Source organism: Gossypium hirsutum, chromosome D09 (assembly GCF_007990345.1).
Source record: "Gossypium hirsutum isolate 1008001.06 chromosome D09, Gossypium_hirsutum_v2.1, whole genome shotgun sequence".
Taxonomy (NCBI): Eukaryota; Viridiplantae; Streptophyta; class Magnoliopsida; order Malvales; family Malvaceae; genus Gossypium; species Gossypium hirsutum.
In genome coordinates this window covers 42,440,535-42,457,872 of record NC_053445.1, presented here as the reverse complement: position 1 = coordinate 42,457,872, position 17,338 = coordinate 42,440,535, and the positions used below count along the sequence as shown (strand labels likewise).

Genomic DNA, 17,338 nt, shown 5'->3' with positions numbered 1-17,338 from the left:
TTAATTAATATAATTAACTTAAATATTAATTAAATAATTATTAAGATTCTTATAATTCTAATTAACTAATAACTCTATTTTATATCAATAAAATTAGCACAATCTTTTTAAAAATAAAATAAATTTAATTTCTTTTTTTAAAATTAAAATTTTAAATTAATTATACTTAAAATTTTATTCAAGTAATAATTTTATTTTAAAATTTTTATTAAATTATAATTATTTTTAAATAAAGATATTGTCAATAGGTTAAAAATTTCTCCAAACTTATACTTATATATATGTTATAGATTATTGTTTTTACTTGTGCGATTTATGAGTTTATTGTTGTTACACCCTTATGCCACCACATCCCTTATGCCATGGTAATTCTAAGACGGCATGTCGACTTAGGTGGTTTGATAGGCAACACTGAAATGTCACTAAAAGAATTGTCACATTAGGTCACAACTCTCCAAAATTATAAATTTTAAGATAGTTCCATTCTACTCACACCCTACTATTTTAATAAACTGTATCTTAATAATTTTTAAATGATTAAATCAATTTTTTATCATTTTTAAAAAGATTTATATAATTTTACTTTTATTAATTTAAAATTTTATAAATTTTAAAAAAAATTCCATTTTAAAAAGACCGATAACTACCCTAACCCCCCTACCCACATCCTAAATTAAACGTATGATTGAACTCAACACAAAGACTATCATACTCAGACCCACACTATGTTAATAACAATTAACTCAATGTTAGTGAGATCATTATATAATTACTTTGAGATGGTAAAAAAAATTAGAAGAAACTTAAAATTTTAAAAATATAATAAAATTAATGAGTAAAAAGAAAAATCATTGTTTTTAGGTGTTAATGGAATTTTTATTAAGTTTTAAAGAAATAAGTGGACAAGGAAAGCATTAGAGGACATTAGGCCCCGTTCAAACAAAACAGGCAACTTTCTAACAAAATTTCTGCCACATCTTCCCCCCCAATTCAAAACAAAATCTATCAAAAACAAAAAATCTCGTTTTTTCCCCCCACCACCCATCATATGAAAACTGCTACAGACAAATTAAAAGAAAAAGAAAAAAAAACCCTCCAAGCCAAAAATATTTAACAAAAAAAAGAGGGTGGTCACATCTTTGGACTGGTCGGTCAAATCCAATGGTTTCACGAGTAGGCTTCGGGGCTGGGGCACGTGGTTTGAGGGAACAAAAAAGGGGTTATCCACTAGTCTTAGTCAGTGGTAGGAGTCCATTTTTGCCATCGGCGGTGGTGGAAGTAGTGGCGACACGCTCACACGAAGGACACATAGTTAAGGTGGTGGCAGGCAACTGCATGTAAAATGGTTGAGAAGCTTTCAAAGCTCTTAATTCTTGCAGTTCCTTTTGTAACCTCCTGTTTTCCTCTGTCAGTGTCTCGCAACATCGCTTTAAATACTCGCAATCCACTTCCGTTTGCTTCAACTTTGTCCTGTTTTCTCCCATTTTATTACAGCAAAATTATTTAAAAAGAACCCAAGAAAGTGTTCATAATATTAGGAAAAAAAAACCATTCTTATACCTTGCTCTCCTGTTCTGAAACCAAACTTCTACTTGGCGAGGTCGAAGGTTCAATTGCTTGGCCAAGGCAAGTTTTTGCTTCTGAGCCAACATTTTTAAACAAGCAAATCAATCAAAAAGCTTAACCCTAAATGAAAGAGAAATATTTGGGGTTTTTTAGCTTACGGGATTGAGAGTGTTGTGTTCTTTGAAACTTTCTTCGAGAAAAGCAGATTGTTCTTTAGACAGCCTGAGTTTCTTCCGAGTGGAACCATTGTCGTCGTCGTCGCTGGCTCTTGAGCTACCCCTTTCAGTTTCCATTTCCACCTCTCTCTTCCCTCTGCTGCTCCCATTTCTAAACCCGAAATCTACCTGGAATGAAGACACTGCACTATTCGGAGATGACAGCGCCGCCCCTTCCTCTGCTTCCTCCCCCAACGCCACAACCGCCAACCGGTTCACGTCTAAACCTCTTCCCCGTCCATCCGATGAACCCGTTTCCATCACTAATGTCACAATTAATGCAAAACTACTTATATATTTTCCCCAAAGTCCAACACAACCCAGATTTAAATAATTTTTTTGGCCGCAAAGAAGCTTTGATACGTTTTCTTCCTTTTATTATCAGAACCCAGAAAATAAACAATAACGTGACGTAAAGAGAGGATATTAAGTTAAAAATACTGACCGTTATCAGTGAGCCAAGGAAAACGAAGCTGAGAAGAAGGTTGGACGCGAGGAACTGGAGAGAAGGGAAGAAGATCTAGCTGATGAGGTGGATCTGAAGAAACCCTTTTGTAATCTCCATCTCCGGTAGCAGCTTCACCTTCAAAAGCGTCCACCTTCTCTTGTAACCTGAGCCCCATACAAAACCCTAAATCCTTGCTTGATAACTTTGGGGTTTTATCAAGAAATGAAAACGACTTTGAAGGATCGCCCAAGCTCAAAGCCAATTCCATTAAAACCTTTTTTTCTTCTTCTTTCTTGCAAAGACAACCCTAAAAAACAACAGCAAAGACGGCTTTGAATATCTCTTTTTTCGTAGTGTTCTTTTGGTTTTGAAAAGAAACCCTACCCGATCTTCTTTAATGTAAAGTTATAGACACACACCACCTCCTTCCTTGCTATATGGTTCTCCTTTCTTACTCTTTGCTTTGGCTTGTGCCAGTTACGATTGAGCGACAAATCCAAGATGACAAACACACGTGAATGTATATAAATATAAACTGGTTCATACACGAGAGAGAGAGAGAGAGAGAGACAAATGAGAATGAGAAATAGATATTTTCCAAGCAAGCAATAAAGGCAAAAGGGGTTAGATTGATTACAGTATATTAACAAATGGAATTTGAATAAATTTGACTTTTTAAAGAAATGAAGAAGGGAGAAGATGACTGATGACTGACAGAGAAAACATGAGGGCTTTAAACTGCTCTTTTCTTTTATCGGCAAACACAAGCTTCCTTTTTTTTTCCCTTGTTTTTCAACGACACGACGCAATCCATTTATTATTTTTTTAGTTTTTATAAACAAAATTAAAAGATAACACGTACCCGTAAATATATTATTCATACTTATCAAATTAATAAAAAATTATAATGAATATAGCTAAAAAAATAGAGAATGTTAGTGATTGATTGTGTGGTCACCAAACAAGGGCCAGAAAATCATCATCAACCCAACATGAGAAAATGATTTTTCATCCCAATGGCAGAGATCATCAAAATCTTTTCTTTTAGACCCCCCCCAAACCCAAACTTGTTTTTACTAACCCCTTTGCCTAACTTCATTTATTTTCAACAATTTATAAATATAGTAGAGTCATGATGGTGGTGATGATGATGGTGATGATGATAAGAGGAAATAATGATTAAAAAATGTATGGTTTAACAAACACAATTATTTAGCCTTATCACTGTTTGCTGGTTTTGTAGTTTTCACAATGATGACCAATTTAATTTAATCACAAGTTTGCAGGTTTCCAAGTAGTCAAAAGAACAATTCTTCCAATGACGTAACTATAATGAAGTGTGAGCCCTCCCCCATGGCCCTGGGAATGGGGCTGGCTGACTAGTTGTGGGGATGAGCCTGCGAACGCTGACTCTCCAACTACAACAGTGCAACTTTACCAGTTTCTCAATTGGCTCCCCAATGCCCTTTCTTTTGAACTCAGACGAAATCAAAATGAGTAGTTTCATTTCATAGTCAGATTAGATTGGCATGAGACCATAAAAACTGCTTTTATTGATTATATATCTTCAATCCCAGCAGACAATGAGACCCTCCCTCCTTTTGCTATAGAATTGGTCCTATAGTTTATAACCTTTTTCCATTTAGCTTGGAATCTTGGATTAATGGCTTTAAGTAGACGATGAGGTGATAAAATAGTGTAAATAAACATATATATTATTTTTAAATTTTATGATAATTTTATAATTTAAGGCTATTTTTTAAAATATAAAAATTGTTTGAAATTTAGAAAAAAATATGAAATCTTTTTTATAATCTTTTACAATTATTTAAAATTTAAAAAAAATAATGGGGATATAAAGTTACTAATTTTTTAATTTTCTCAAAAACTTTAATTTTATATTATTTAGTAATATAAAATAATATAAATTAAAAATGGTAAAACTATTTGAATTTTTTTACTTTTACAAAAACTTTTATAATGTTTGATATTATTTTTTAAAAAATTTAAAATTATTTTATAGTAAATAACAATTATCAAAGGTGAATATGATGGGACACACAAACGATTTGTCCCGAAAATGAAAATTTTAAATTTAATCCTCTTATAAATAAATAATTTATAAATTAATATATAGTAAATTTGTATTTTGTCCCTCACAATAATAATTTTAATTTAATCCTCTTATAAATGGATAAATTACAAATTAATATTATAGTAAAATTGTACTTTGACCTCTTAAAATAAAAATTTTCAATTCAGTCCTCTTATAAATAAAGAAATCATAATTTAATATATAGTAAAATTACACTTTAGTCCCTTTAAAATGAATTTGTTTGTTTAATCCCTTCAAAAAATAACAAAATTATAAATTAATACATAATAAAATTATATTTTAATCTATGAAAAAATTATAATTAAATTTTGGCCCCTGCTAAAAAACTTATGGATTTGCCCCTGACAATTATGTGCTAATTGAGTTTTAACTCAGTTGTACCATTACTACTGCAATAACCAAAAGGAGATGAGTGCAAACACACTTATACGTTTTAATTTCTAGTTTAAGAGTTAAGAAAAGATTATAGGTAAAGTAAACATTACATAAAGAACAATTATGTAAATTCAAAAAATATATATGGTTCTCAAGAAGAAACAAAATATCACTTTTTAATCTTCTAAAAGTTTTTGTTATTTTTCTTATATTTTCTTAATTTATTTAAACTATTAGAAACTTTATATATTTAAAAATTCTTAATTTAATTTAATTTGTTTTGAAATTTTTCAATATTCCAATGTCAGTTAGCTCTATTGATTAAGTTGCTGTATATAAAACAAAGTATTATAAGCAATATAAAAATAAATTAATAAAAATAATATATTAAATATAAAATAGTCAAATAATATTTACTTCATGCCTATAGATATTAGTTAAACAAATTACTTGGATAGCTAAAAATAAAATTAATAATAAAATAAAGTTTTAACTAATTTCTAAAAGTAATAAATACTAATTAAATAAATCTAACATCATAGTAGTAAAACAAAGGGCAATGTTCTTTTGTATCTTTTAAGGGAGTTGGACTTTCCCTAAAAAGACCCACAATTGGGTATCCAATGAATATATGACATGATTGATTTTTTTTTTAAGTAAATTCAACAATTTTAGAAATCCTATCATATGTATATACGGATAAAAATTACATATTTAAAATAAAGGCGTGTGTTTAAAAATAATATATAACAAACAATGAAATGTTTGGTTGAGTGATAAATTTAAGGTTTTATGACTCTAATTGGCACAGGTTTAAATTCATCGTATTAATATTTTTCTTTATTTTTGTTAAAATAAAATGGTACTTGTTTTAATTACAGAAGAAAATTTCTATAATTTCCTGACCGGGTTGGTACCTAGTTAACCCGTAATACCAACTCAACCAATGATTTTATTAATAGTATTGATACAATTGATGAAGATAATAAATTGTGCATATTAAAAACATTAAAATAAATCTTTGTTTGAGTGATATATTTAAGGTTTTTCTAATGTAATTAGTGTATGTTCGAATCCTATCAGAGATTTTTTTTATTTTTACTAAAATAAAAATATTAAAACACCTTCAAATACTATGATTTATTTTAATTATGAAATAATATTTTTTATATAATTTTTTAATTAACTTAATATCCAATTAACTTATGGCACTACTCACTTAAAAATTTATTAATAATATACATAATATATGTGTAACACTTTAATGAACCAAACGAATGTGTAATACATTAACATTTATACAATTAAACAAAATTATATATATATATATAATGGTAGGACAATTTAGGGGTAGAATGGAGGAGGGGAAGTATGATAAATAAGAGGGAGGTGGTGGCCCCACACGCATGGGGTGGGGACGGAAGAAAACACAGATATAGAGAGTGATGTGCGTGAGCAGGTGAAGGTCAGATATGTCATGCTTTAGGGATCATTGCAATAATTGAAATCATGCAGGCTTTAATGATAAGTTTGAAATTTATTTATCGTTAAAATACGCCTTTAATTACTTATATTCTTTAAATCTTTTAGAATTTAATCAATATACTTTTTATTTTTTAAAATTTCAAAGGTTATTTACTTCAATAAAATTATATTGTTAAATTCACTGATATGGTATTTGTAATAAAAAATAATGTTTATTTAATAGTCATATAACGAAAAGAAAAACATTATTTAATAAGCTTGAATATAACAAAAAAAAATTTAACGGTATTAACGATTGAACTTATATTTTTAAATCCTAAAAGTAAATGATTGAATTCCTTGAAATAAAACTATAATGATTAAATTCCAAATGTAAAAAGAGTACAAAGACTTGGATTATATTTTAACGTTTATTTATCTATACCCGTATGTATAAAAGTTAATTTGATATTAATTTAGATAGAAAATAATTAAAATTTTACTCTTTTTTTATAAAGTAATCAATATTATTTTAAATGTATTTTTAATTTTTTATATTTTATATAAAATCTATAAATATAATTATATTATGCGATTTGGACACATATCATCGTATTTTTTAAAAAAAAGTTTAATTTTATTAAATCAACTCAACTTATTTTTTATTACTATAATTTTTTATAAATATATATGTTATATAATTTTTTTTCACCCTATTATAAGTCTTATTTTGTTCGAAAAAATAACAAGTGTCCTTAGACGAAAATACTACACTCAAGCCCTAGATCCAACAATCTCTCACTTGCCTTAATGAAGTAGATGAATTATGTTTCGTATTCCTATGTCCCTCCACATGTTTCCCATAGAACTCTCAAGCTAGTAGAGTTCTGGTAAAACAAATCCCTGGGGTTTGTCCTCATATGCGATCTTTGACTATGTCTACCATTCCATCAAACACTATTGTCTCCCTTATGTGTTTTGCCATTATGTGGTTTCTTTTAGGTTTAGCTATATCCGCACTGTTATAGTGTCATAGCTTTTTCGTACCTCATATTCGGCCCTCCATAATGAAGTTAGCAATGTAACCCTTCTTGACACTTATTCAAACTATGGACCAGTCGTTTAGGATAAAAGCACAGTCTAATGTTGATTTCCTCTAATCTCAACACATTTGGAAGTCAAAATCAGTATATCTGATAGGAGTAAGATCTCTTCCGGAATACACAAGCATATAATCCTTCGTTCTCCGTAAATACTTGAGTATATGCTTACTTGCTTCCCAGTGCCTTGGTCATGAATTCGTCTGATATCGACTTACCAACCCTACTGTAAAACGTATATCTAGGCATGTGCACGACATAAAATACATGAGACTTCCTATTGCCCAAGCGTAAGGAACCTTTCTTATGTTTTCTCTTTCTTCCGCTATCTTAAGACAATCTTCTAAAGAGATATGAAATCCCGACATAGAAGGTTGGTTTCCCTTCTTCGAATTGGTCATTGCATAATGCTCCAATATCTTATCTATGTATGAAGATTAAGATTGTGCTATCACTTTGTTCTCTCGATCCCTTATGATTCAAATACCTAGAACAAAATTAGTTTTTCCCTAGTCATTCACGCTAAATTGTGGTCCCACTAAACTGTTGGGTTAACCATAGTTTAACCGATGACAATGTTCCTACATCATTTCCAATGAGTAGAATGTTATAGACATATAGAACGAGAAAAACCACATTTCTATCCCCTAAACGTTTGTAAACACAAGGTTCATCTACGTTTTGCTCAAATTCAAAATTCTTGATCACTTGATCAAATCTTTGATTCCATGAGCGGAGTGCTTGCTTAAGTCCTTATATGGACCTAAGTAGTTTGCAAACTTTATGCTCATTTCTTTTAGCCATATATTCGATGGGTTGCATCATGTAAATGCTATCTTCAATATAACTATTCAAAAACACTGTCTTGACATCCATTTGTCAGATCTCGTAATCGAGAGCTGCTGCAATGGATAGTAATATGCGGATTGACTTGAGCATGGCAACCGGAGAGAAGATTTTTTTCATAATCAATATATTTTTTCTTAGTATAACCTTTTGCTACAAATCTGGCCTTATAAGTTTCCACTTTTCCATCTGTAATTCTTTTCCTCTTGTAGATTACACCCATTGGGCTTTATCCCTTTCGATAAGTCTACAACTTTCCACACTAAGTTGAAATACATAAAGTCCATCTCAGCTTTCGCAGCAATTTCCTAGAGTTTGGAATTAGCACTCTACATCGCTTCGTCATATGTGAGTGAGTCATCATCTTCCTGTTCGACAGACTCAGTGTTAAAAACACTTCCTCCAAATTGGAAGAACTCAAGCCTATGAGACACTCTCCCATTGTCACAAAGCTCCCTATGTTGTTGATCATTTGCAAGTCTACTATTAGGAGTTGGTTCTGGAACCTGTTTTCGTAGGGTTTTGTATATTTCCCGAAAGCTCCTCAAGTACCTCATTACTCCGAGGTTTGAAGTCATTTATGTAATTTTTTTCAAGAAAAGTAGCATGAGTTGATACTATAATAGTTTGCTCTTTCAGGTTATAAAACAAATCATTCTTTGTTCCCTTTAAATATCCTACAAACATGCTCAATTCTATCTGTGAGTCCAACTTCCTCGCATCTTTATCCAATATGTGGGCCGAGCATCCCCAAATCCTAAAATGATTAAGATTCGGCTTCCTGCCATGCCAGAATTTGTATAGGGTTTTCAATACTGCCTTAGTTGGCACATTATTTAGAATATAACAAGCTGCTTATATAGTGTATCCTCAAAAAGAGATTGGTAACATCGAACGTACCATGTCTAACAACATTCGATTCTTCTCTCTTCCACGCCATTCTACTGTGTAGTGCCTGAACGATTAACTGGGATAGAATCTCATTCTCTATGAGATACCCTAAGTACTCATCAAATAAATACTCACCACCTTAATCAAACTATAGTGCTTTTATGGATGAACCTAGTTGTTTCTCAACTTTCGCACGAAACTCTTTGAATTTATCAAAGGTTCCGCTTTTGCGATGTATCAGGTATACATACCCTTATCTAGAATATTCATCAATATTAATGTGAATAATGAAATTTTATGAAACCAAATTGTTCCAAAAATTACAAGTGCAAATGACGAATAAACTACACTTAAGGTACTAGACCTTAACAGCTTTTTCATCCATGGGCTTTATGGAAGCCCTCATCTAGGCTTTCAAGTGAGCATAATTGAAGTCGTTGAACATAAAGGGTTAAAGAAACTGAAACGCCTTTCATCTCAAAAGAAAATCAATGACATGATCCCCACTTAATGTGTCAAGTGAATAGCTTTGGTACAAAAATGTAAGTTTGTGGACTTTTGCTTGTTAATTATGTATTCAATTATAATTGGATGAAGTAACTACTTAGAAAAAAAAATAGAAACGAACACCAGGAAATTGTTCACAAGTTTAAAAACACCCTATGTATTTAGGGTCTTCCTTAGAGAGTAATTAACTATTTATAACGAGTAAAAGTAGTGATTTAGTTCACCTCACGTACTTAAGTTGCAACCTCACTTTCATAATTTGATTTAAATTAGTCTCTCTCTAATTCTTTCCCCCTGAAAGTTTAGATGTAAACTGGTTGACTCAATCAAGTTTACTTACAAAATTTGCACCTAAAATAGTTCCTAAATGAACAAGTATTGTGCTCTCTAATTCCACTCATTAGCCTAAACAAGCTCTGCAATATATAAAATTTAAAAGGCTTACTGAATTACAACAAATTATAATAACTTATTCCACTAAAATTGTAACATCCCACACCTGACTCGGCTATTGGATCTGGATGTGTGATGTCTCATTATGTTGTCGAAGTAACTTAGGCTAACTTATTTCTATTATAATATCATTTAAAGCATAAATATCATTCGTATCAAAACAATCGTCCATTTCAAACACAATCTTACTTTCATAGAATATAATAATTTAATTTATCAAGTTTCAATCATGTGTCTCAAGACAGGAGACTTCTTGTCTTGTCTCGAAACAAGCTTCCATTTATTTTAAGTATTTTTACTTCGAAATTAAACTATCTCAAAACCTTAAAAATTGTGTCTAAAAGTAATTTAAATATTGACATAAATTTTTTTGAATAATCTGATAACATTTTTCTTGATAGGAAAGTTGCATTATTTTTATTACATGTTTTGTTTTTATGTTTATTTTATTTGGACAATAATGATGCTAACATCTCCACAAGTTCATTCGACATTGCATTGCAAAGAATAGGCACATTGACATGTGTATATATGATTAAGTTGATTGGTGAAAAGTTTAATATTTCTATTTAAATAATTCAAATAATATTAGGTGCACCAAGTCAATTGGCAACCCACACTCTCTCTTTTCTACATAATTTTTCGAACTTCTTTCGAAAGGGACCCCTTTGCCCTAGAAGAACGCATCAACCTAATTCAAGGAGGCTGCTTTGTTTTTTTAACAACTTTCTCCTAATTTATTTAATCACCACTAATGTATAGATTATAATAACAATGTTTCAAAAGAAAATTAGAGTAAACCATTAAATAGTTTTTTTCGTTTGTCTCAGGTTATATTTTAGTTATTTATATTTGAAACATTATGTTTTAATTATTTACGTTGTCGTTTTGTTACAAAATGATCACTCTACTGTTAATATTTGTTACCTCCCAAACGAAAGTCTCACATGGAAGTTAAAATGACTTTTAAATGTCAACGTGGATATCCTGCTAAGTAAATTAGTTAATTTTTAATTAAAAATTAGTTAAATCTGAAACAAGTGGCAGAATAGGATTATGATAAATGGCATGATGACGTCTTGATAATGTCATAATCTATTTTTCTATTTCACATTTTTTTTCCTTTTCCCATTTTCTTTTATTCCTTCCCATTTCCATTTTATTTTTTCTTTTCTTCTTCTCCTTCTCTCTTTCCCAACCCTAGATCGCCTCCAACATACACCACAACTGCACTTCGGTGTTGTCATAGCCGCTAGCATGAATTAAATATTTTGATGTTAATTGTTCAAAATTTATTGGAAAAAAAATTGTTCAAATTTTATTTTTTATTTTTGCAGAAAAAGAAGGAATTGCATATTTGAAATTAGAATATAACATGTTAAATTAGTTAATATGAATTAAATGAGTTAAACTTCCCCTTAATTGCCAATGGTTAAGCGTTTGAGTTAGTACAAAAATATTCAATTTGAATAGAAATAATGTCCTAAAAATATAAATAATAAGAAATTCATATACTTAACTAGTGCAAAATAAATTACTTTAACCATCACACACATATATATATATATATAAAATGAGAAGAAAACATTATTTTTAGAATTTATACTTTTTTTTTTTAATTTTTATAATTAGAATTAAAAAACATAATATTTTTTAAGGTTTGATTGTTAATACTCATGACTATTTCTCTTAACATATTTTCTATTAATATATATTACTATTGTACCAAATATTTATTAAAGGAAAAAGGATGAATAATCGTATTGGCATGGCCGTAGAAAAGAAAGAGTGTTTTATGGGATAAAAATAAGGTAAATGAGGGCAACGAAATCAAATGCTGCTTACATTTCACTTTTTAATAAAAGAAGAAGAATTTTGGTTGCGTTGCGTGATGCGTCCTACTTGACTGACACTCAGAGATTCTGGTTAGAGGCCAATCAGCAATGGCATGCGGCCTCGATCTTTACCATTTACCACTCATAATTTAAATGACTACGTACAGCTGTAACAGGCAGGACCATTCATTAATAAATTTATCACAAAAATATTTTAATTAATTTCCATAAATAAATTTATCATTTATAACATAATAAACATATTTAAATTAAGAACAAAAATAATTATTAATTTAGTAATTTACTTCTAAACACAATTAGTTCGTGTTTAGTATAAATAGAAAAAGTCACGTGAGATAAACGTGAGGGAGAAAATGATGATGGACTGGACTGGCCATAGAGTTGCTCAGAGTTACTGATAAATGACTTGAGCAAAAGGGAAGAAAAACTCGAAATATATATATATTTTAATATTTTAATATATCCAGAGGTTCATGAATTTGCATTACTTCATTTTTATTTTTGTTGCTTACATAATTATGTTGTTAAAATGAAATTACACCAGAATTGTGATACTTTTTTAAAGTAGTGAGTATAGTAATTAATTTATCGTGTTCAGTAAATTTATTAAAGAAAAGGTACTGGCCACGAATTTTAGAATTATTTTATATTTAACACGAGTTTTACTATAAAATTGTCATACTTTTACCAATAATAGTAACAACGTTAATGGAAGTTAGGGGGACCTATATAAGGGCTTGGGGGCTTTAGCCCCAACATTTTGATTTTTTTTTAAAAAATTAATTAATCTTTTCAAACTTTTGAAAATTTACATTTGCTTCATAAAAATTTTAATTAAACTTTGAAGAAAAAATAAAAATATTTCATCAAACTCTTAAATTTATTTAAAAAAATTACTAGAGTCGATGAGAGAGATTTTTCAAAAAAAAAAAAACTGATAGATTTATAGAAAATGAAAAATTGAAATGTGTAACTTTATGTCACTTCACAAATAATCTGAAATTCATTTCAATCATTCATAAAATAATAGAAAGGGGGAATGGGGAGTGGGGACAGAGTGCAGTGTCCTAAGCAGACAACGCAATCATTTGTACTTGAAAGTCTAATAGCATGTTAGGCCTTGCTTACTTCAACTTTTTTCTTTTTGGGTAAATTAATTGTATGTTGGAATTGGAGGAAATTACAAAAGCAATATTTCGTAAAACACCCACATCTATTATTATTTAGCTTTGCTTCACCCAGGTTTATCCAACAATTATTGATTAATTATGTAATTAGAAAATAATTATTAATAGATTTAAATTAAAAATTATATGTAAATTATTATATTCATGAACAAATTTTAAAATATTAAAAGCTATTATATTCATAAACAAATTTTAGGATAAATTCAGCTGAAAATTTGTTTTGTAAATGGATTAATATCAATTTTATATTTTAATAATATCATAAATTATTAAAAAATTTTATAGAAAACAAAAATTATAATTTTAAATAAGTAATTAAAAATTTGGAAAAAAATATATTAAAATATAAAAAATTCATAAAGTAATTAAAATGTCTTAATATTCTAAAGTATTACAATATTAAAGTTAATAGATTAAATGAATATTTTAAATTATTATAAATTATTTACTTTAAGACTTTTTTTAATATTTTAAAATATTATGAATTTCAATTATTTTTTATTTTTAATACTTTTAATATATTGTATCAAAAAAATAAAAACCTTTAATAAAATTTAAAAGGAATATTATACCATTTACAAAAAAAGTTAAGAATATTTTTAATAACGTTTTGTAATTTTCCAAAATTTGGGATTTTTTTTTTAATTTGAATTTTCTTTATTTTTTATTTTTATATTTTGAATTATATGTATTTTTAGATTATTTGCAAAAAAAATCAAGGGAATAGGATTTGAGACGTCATATACGAAGGAAAGCAGTTAAAATATTGGTTGAAGTAAGAAGGGCATTGACGGTTCCAAAGATGATTGGAGGCGTGCAGTTTAACTTGAACCTCACGTTCACTTACTAGTTTCCTTTCAATTATTTTGCTGGGTGATTGGATTTGGAAATCATAAATTTGTTGGTTTGACTTGGTAAAAGATTCTGGGAAGGGCAGTGCAGCCCTAAAAAGAGTGGCCTACACACCACACATTTGCTTCACCTCTTCCATGGTCTAAACTTTGAAATCATCATCTATTTTTCTATTTTCTGTCACCAAACCAAATGATACAAGGACGATGTGAGTTTGAATTTTGAATCCCAGTTTGAGCTTTATCAAAATATTATATTATAATAGATTAAATGTTCATTTTTCTCAACTTAAATATTTAACAATATATTATTTAAGTAAAATGAATCAAAATCATTAAAAAGTGAGATTACTTCAAAAAGAGATGATATATTTCAAAGATAAAATTACCCGCTCTTATGTTGAAATCTCAAAAATATTATATACTTTTAAGCATTTTTTATGCACAGAGTAAGCGATGGAGATTTTCCAAAAATAAAAATAAAAGAAACTCTTTTTAATCTATAAATTAATAAATAATACAATTATGTTTTGATCTTTAAAAAGTTTATAATTAATTTTTGGTTTCTCTTAAAAAAATTTAGATTTACCCCTGAATAAGAGGGTTTGAACCTATATCAATCGTGTTCAACTAAAATTTTAACCGTCTCTCTATACTAGCATAACAAATAATGATTATGGTGTAAGTGCAGAAACAATTATTTTAAAGGTTGATAGCTCATCAATTATAACAAAGTGGTGAGTTAATTAAGTTGATCACAAAATCATATGGGATTAATTAGCTGATTAGTAATGTGAGATTACAATCCTACATTATTTACATTTTGAAACATTAATATGGTCAACCTTACTATGTAATTATTATAATCATAACAACTCTACATTTTTATACACTATTTACTCCAATAATGTAAAACATTACAATCTAAAATTATTACAAATATCATATCGTAAAAAAAAACCAAAATTTTTATTTTATAATTAAATAAGTATTTAACTTTAATTTCCACTAAATACATCATTAATCTTTATAACAGGAGAATGAAAGTGGTTGGATGGAGTGGCGGTTCACTTATTATTAGAATTGATAATGGATCGGATTGAGTTGGTTTGAGCTTGTTCAAGTAAAAATTTAGGTTTGTTTTTAAGATCGGGTTCAGCCTGATCTAGATAAAAATGTTAAAACTCGAGCTTGATCCAACTTGGCTTATATTAAAATTTTTGTATTATTTTCATATAAAAATAAATTTAAAAATATAATGCACTAAAAATAATAAAATAAATGTTTTCCCAACAAATGAAAAAAAATTATACTTAAATAACGCTAAGTTAGGTGCAACTTAACAAGCAAATATTTCTAAAATAGTAGCAAAATTAATAATAAAACAAAATAGTAACAATATAATACCAAAATGATAGCAAAACAATGAAAAAAAGTAAAAATTAGCACCATTTTTTTTTTGCAAATTCAAGTCGAGCCTGGGCCAAAAAAGCTTACCTAAAGCCCGACCCATTTTCTAATTTTTTGTTCAAATTTATTCTTCAGGTCTATATTTTTGCTCAAACCCTCCCAATTTTTGAGCTAGTTTTTGGGTCGGGCCAATCCCGACCCATGATCAAGTCTACCTACGAATAGGTGGAGAGCAATTGAGAATGGATAATTTTTTGAGAAGAGAGTTGAAAAGAAGAATACATAGTATGTATTGTGTTCGTGAATTGTTGCATGGATCGAGACAAAATTTAATACATGTATAAGTGCTACCTAACAATGGGATCTGATCTTACTTACATTGATTATTAGTATTGTTAACATGAGGTTGATGAAACTAAGGTTGACATCTAATAAAATTGTGGTAGAAAAACAAAGTCCAAATAATAATGTAAATAAATTATAGAATAAAGAAATTGAAACTATAATGGGGTTAGACAACATGATTAAGCATTTAGCCATGCTTTCCTTTCATTATCATAATCATCATTTCTCATGTTCCATTTGTCTTCCCGGGATGCTGAAAAAGCATGGGACAAAACACCCTTAATTTACTGTTTTATTGGCTAATTATTCTTTCCACTTTCCCCCAAACTTTGAAATTTAATCTCCCTAATACGAACGTTTGTTTCACTATCCTTTCACATTGCGTGTGCTTAATTCAAGCTTAAATATTGTCTTCCGATTGTTATCCTCCTAATAACAAGAAAGGTTTGAAAAGAATATAGATTGTATTTGGGAAGTCTTTAATTTATTATTAAATAAATTAATTTAGTCTTTATGCTATTAAAAAAAATAAAATAAGTTCAAATTATAATAGAGTTAATAATTTTGCAGTTTAATTCTAAATAAAAGATTAATTTTGTTAAGTAGTAAATGATGTTTTTAATGCTTAAGGGTCAAAAATGTCCTCAGTAAAAAAATAATAAAAAAAATTAAATAGACACTCATGAAAAAAGTGTAATCAATTGAACTCTCAATGATTCAAAATAAATCAATTGGCCTAGGTTAACCCATGGCTAATGAAAGTCACCAGAAATTACCACGTGGCAGTATGTTGGGTGGGCATGCCACTTTTGCAAAAAAAAAAAAATAAATAAATAGTTGTCCAAATTTATTTTAGATAAGTGTAAAATTAAAAAAAATAAAAGTTATAAAAGAATTATTAAAAAAATTCTAGGGTGTATATGAAAAATTTAAATGTGCAAAAACTCAAAAAAAAAATATTGTTTATTAAAAACATGATATCAATATTGTTGAAGTATTCATCCATTCCCCGCAGTCTGGAGCCGATTCAATATCATTGTGGCATTGGCTGTTGAGATCAACTAATCCCAAGAATCCGGACCTTCTTCAACAACCGCCAATTTCCTGGCTAAATTCATCTTTAAAAAGTTCTAAAATGTATATATAAAATATATATTTTTACAATTTTTAATAACTAATAATTTTTTTTGAGTTTTTTCACATTTGAATTTTTTATTTACATTTTAGAGTTTTTTTAAATAATTTTTCTATAATTTTTGAAGTTTCTTTTAGTTTTTTACTTATCCAAAATAAATCTGGACAATCATTTGTCTAAATTCATTTTATATGCACATTTTACTTATTTTTTTAAAAAGCTTTTATTAAAAAATTTTTTTGTTGACATGGCATGTCCATGCCTACAGACTGCCACGTGGCATTTTTTTTGGAGGTTTTCTTCAATCATGTTAACGAGATTAACAGTCAATTTGGTCAATTGACGATTTTCAGAAGGGGTCAATTGACTTTTTTTGAATTACTGAGGGTTCAATTGGGCGCCTTTTTTTTCATAAAGGCTCAATTGATTTTTTGATTTTTTAAGGGTTTTTTGAACCCTTAAGCCTATTTTTAAACAATAAATTTTAACTATATTACAATTTGACCCCATTTAATTCTTTTTAATAGTACAGGGATTAAATTGACTCATTTAATAGTAGAGGGACTACTTTAA

The 17,338-nt window shown here is 28.6% G+C and overlaps 1 protein-coding gene across 1 annotated transcript; it reads right to left on the bottom strand.

Annotated features, from left to right (window-relative positions):
* Positions 1-854: 854 nt before the first annotated feature.
* LOC107891246 (homeobox-leucine zipper protein HAT14) lies at positions 855-3,031 on the bottom strand. The gene is made up of 5 exons (XM_016815975.2): positions 2,614-3,031; positions 2,227-2,536; positions 1,725-2,044; positions 1,561-1,640; positions 855-1,470 (listed from the first exon to the last, which is right to left on the bottom strand). The coding sequence occupies exons 2-5, from the start codon at positions 2,495-2,497 to the stop codon at positions 1,221-1,223; spliced, it is 921 nt and encodes a 306-aa protein (XP_016671464.1). The 5' UTR covers positions 2,498-2,536; positions 2,614-3,031; the 3' UTR covers positions 855-1,220.
* Positions 3,032-17,338: the final 14,307 nt, after the last annotated feature.